The sequence below is a fragment of the Diaphorina citri genome, unplaced genomic scaffold (genome assembly GCF_000475195.1).
Source record: "Diaphorina citri unplaced genomic scaffold, Diaci psyllid genome assembly version 1.1 scaffold2532, whole genome shotgun sequence".
Taxonomy (NCBI): Eukaryota; Metazoa; Arthropoda; class Insecta; order Hemiptera; family Psyllidae; genus Diaphorina; species Diaphorina citri.
This window is the reverse complement of record NW_007379952.1, coordinates 20617-23156: the sequence shown is the minus strand read 5'-3', so window position 1 is coordinate 23156 and position 2540 is coordinate 20617. Positions and strand designations below refer to the sequence as shown.

General features: G+C 42.5%; 1 protein-coding gene across 1 annotated transcript; it reads right to left on the bottom strand.

Annotated features, from left to right (window-relative positions):
- Positions 1 to 402: 402 nt before the first annotated feature.
- Positions 403 to 870, bottom strand: LOC108253673 (moesin/ezrin/radixin homolog 1-like). The gene is made up of 2 exons (XM_017448058.2): positions 842 to 870; positions 403 to 790 (listed from the first exon to the last, which is right to left on the bottom strand). Exons 1-2 carry the CDS (start codon positions 868 to 870, stop codon positions 427 to 429), a joined length of 393 nt encoding a protein of 130 aa, XP_017303547.1. The 3' UTR covers positions 403 to 426.
- Between the last annotated feature and the right edge of the window lie 1670 nt (positions 871 to 2540).

Sequence of the window (2540 nt, the reverse complement as noted above, 5' to 3'; positions counted from 1 at the left end):
AGAAGGGGACGAATATAAGTCTTGAGAATAATGAAATGTAGTTTCTTTGTGTTATTATGTCACAACTTGGGTGCTCACTGTAGCATTGTATCTCAATAATCCTAAAATCCAAAGCTTACCTACCATGCTGGCACCGGTCGCTATGCGCATTTATATGTCATAGCTACTCATTTTCCTCACGAGGCTGAGTGGGCCCCGCAACAGCCAGTCACGGAATCAGTCCTTTGCAGATACAAATTTCTTGACCCCGCCGGGAATCGAACCCGGGTCTCCCGCGTGCAAGGCGAGTGCAGTGACCACTACGCCAACTTGACACCGCCGGGAATCGAACCCGGGTCTCCCGCGTGCAAGGCGAGCGCAGTGACCACTACGCCATGGGAGCTGACGACGGAAAAGAAAGAAAATCACCCAAGTAGTAGAGGTTCGCTACATTACCTTCAGCTGGTCCTGCAATCTCTCATTACGTTCAGCCAGGGTCCGTCTCTCCTCTACCGGGTCCACAATGTTATCGTCCGTGTCCAGATCGCGCGACACATGTCCATTGAGCATGTTATCGTCATTCTCGTCATGCTCATTCTCCTCCACGTGATGGTGTTGTGGTGTGGATGTGGCCATGAGCAGGGCAGCATTCATCTCGTCCTGCTTCTTACGGGCGTTACGAGCATTTTCCACTTCCTCCTGTTGAGATAAATACAGAAACAAATGTAAATTATACCCATGATGAATATCGTATCCACCATATTCCTGGTCCCCATGCACGGCGGGATTTGGACCATGTGTGTCTTTCTGACTGGTGAGTTTGAGAAAAAAATAGGGGCCGATAGCCCCTAGGAGCAGCTACCGAGAGCCCTTCAGTGTCGTATCCACCATATTTCTAGTACCCATGCACGGCGGGATTTGGACCATGTGTGTCTTTCTGACCGGTGAGTTTGAGGATAACAGCCTATACAGTTGTTGTATAACTAGACTGTTTGAGGATAACTCAAAGACACAGTTGAGCAAAGTTGCGCGCGGTTGGCATTCGGATGGATGACCGTTTGGGCAATCATGCTGGCTTTTCCCGGCCCCACTCACGCTGTGGGTGAGGGTAAAATGTGGAGATAGGTAGATCCGAATAAGCTTAACCAATCTTTTGGGTCTGGTCTACGGAGACTCCAAAGCCCGGAATTATTTAGCAAATTTCCTTCAAGTATGCGTATAAAGTTGTACTTGGAACTCACAGAATTACATCATTCAAATCACTGGAACTTTATCGCAAAAGTTCAAGTTCAATTACAAGAACATTATTGCAATATAGCAGAGTGTTTCAATTTAAATTTAGTTTGTGTCGACACCCACCCATATCCTGCTTTTAACCAACACATATCCTGCTTTTAACCAACACATGTTTGTATCCTATCGAATTCTTGTACAGTTGTATACGTACTCATCACCATAACCAGCCAAACGGGATATTAATGACAGAGCCCGTGGCATATACTATTCTCTCCCTCCCTTTTCCTTCCTATTTCTCTTCCTATCTCTTCCCCCACCATTTTCCTCTCTCGTTGAGTTCTCTTGCCCCTTCAATCCTTACGTCCCGTCCTTCTCCCTCCCTTCTTCATTGCTTTCTATTTCTCTCCCTCCCAGTTCTCTCCTGCCATTCTTCTTACCATTCTCCCCTTTCGTTAACTTCTCTTGTCCCCTCTTTCTTTACGTCCTTCTCCCTCCCTTCTACATGTCTTTCTCTTCTTTCTTCCCACAAAATTTCTACAGGGGGGGGGGGGGGGAATAAAATAAAGAATAGAAAAAAAAGAAGAAAATAAACCAACGCAGAAAAATAAAATAAAATAATAAGCATGAAGGTATATTTTTTAAATAAATTTCAGAAGACTCTAAAAAGGAATTAGGTATCTACCTCCTACCTATACATGAAGATTTCGGTGTACAATAAATACTTCCGTTTTACAACAGGGCGATTTCCAAGATAGATAAGTCAAAAGAGGAGCTTTTAATAGAAATAAAAACGGTATTAATAAATTTGAAATGGAAGTCCCATTGTTCTAAACTCAAAGTGGAAAATGCAAGAAGAGCACCCCTCAGAAAACAGAGCCAGATTTCTCCTATAATATAGGGCTATAGAGCCCTGTTTCCCTCAATAATATAGGGCCTTGTTTCCCTCTATACTATAATATAGGGCTTGTTCCACAAACAACTCTGCACTCTCCAATACTTTTTACTTCACGAGCAGAAAAAGAGACAACTTTTTGGAAACACTTTCTGCTCATGGCTTAAAAAGTCAGACGTGTAGAATTCTTGTGTGAAATAGGCCTCTGATCTTGTTCGAGCCCGTTAGTGAATAATATAAAAGGCACTTATCGTTTATTTTTTGGTAACTGAATACTGAATCATCAAATACTTTTCGTGTGTTGAACCTACACTCCTAGGTTTCAAGGCAATAAGCGGACTTTATCACACTTTTTGATGGGCAAATGGCTTTTTTTTGCCATATGTAATACTTATAAATTTCTTCATAAAAAAAAAAAAAAAAAAAAAAATAA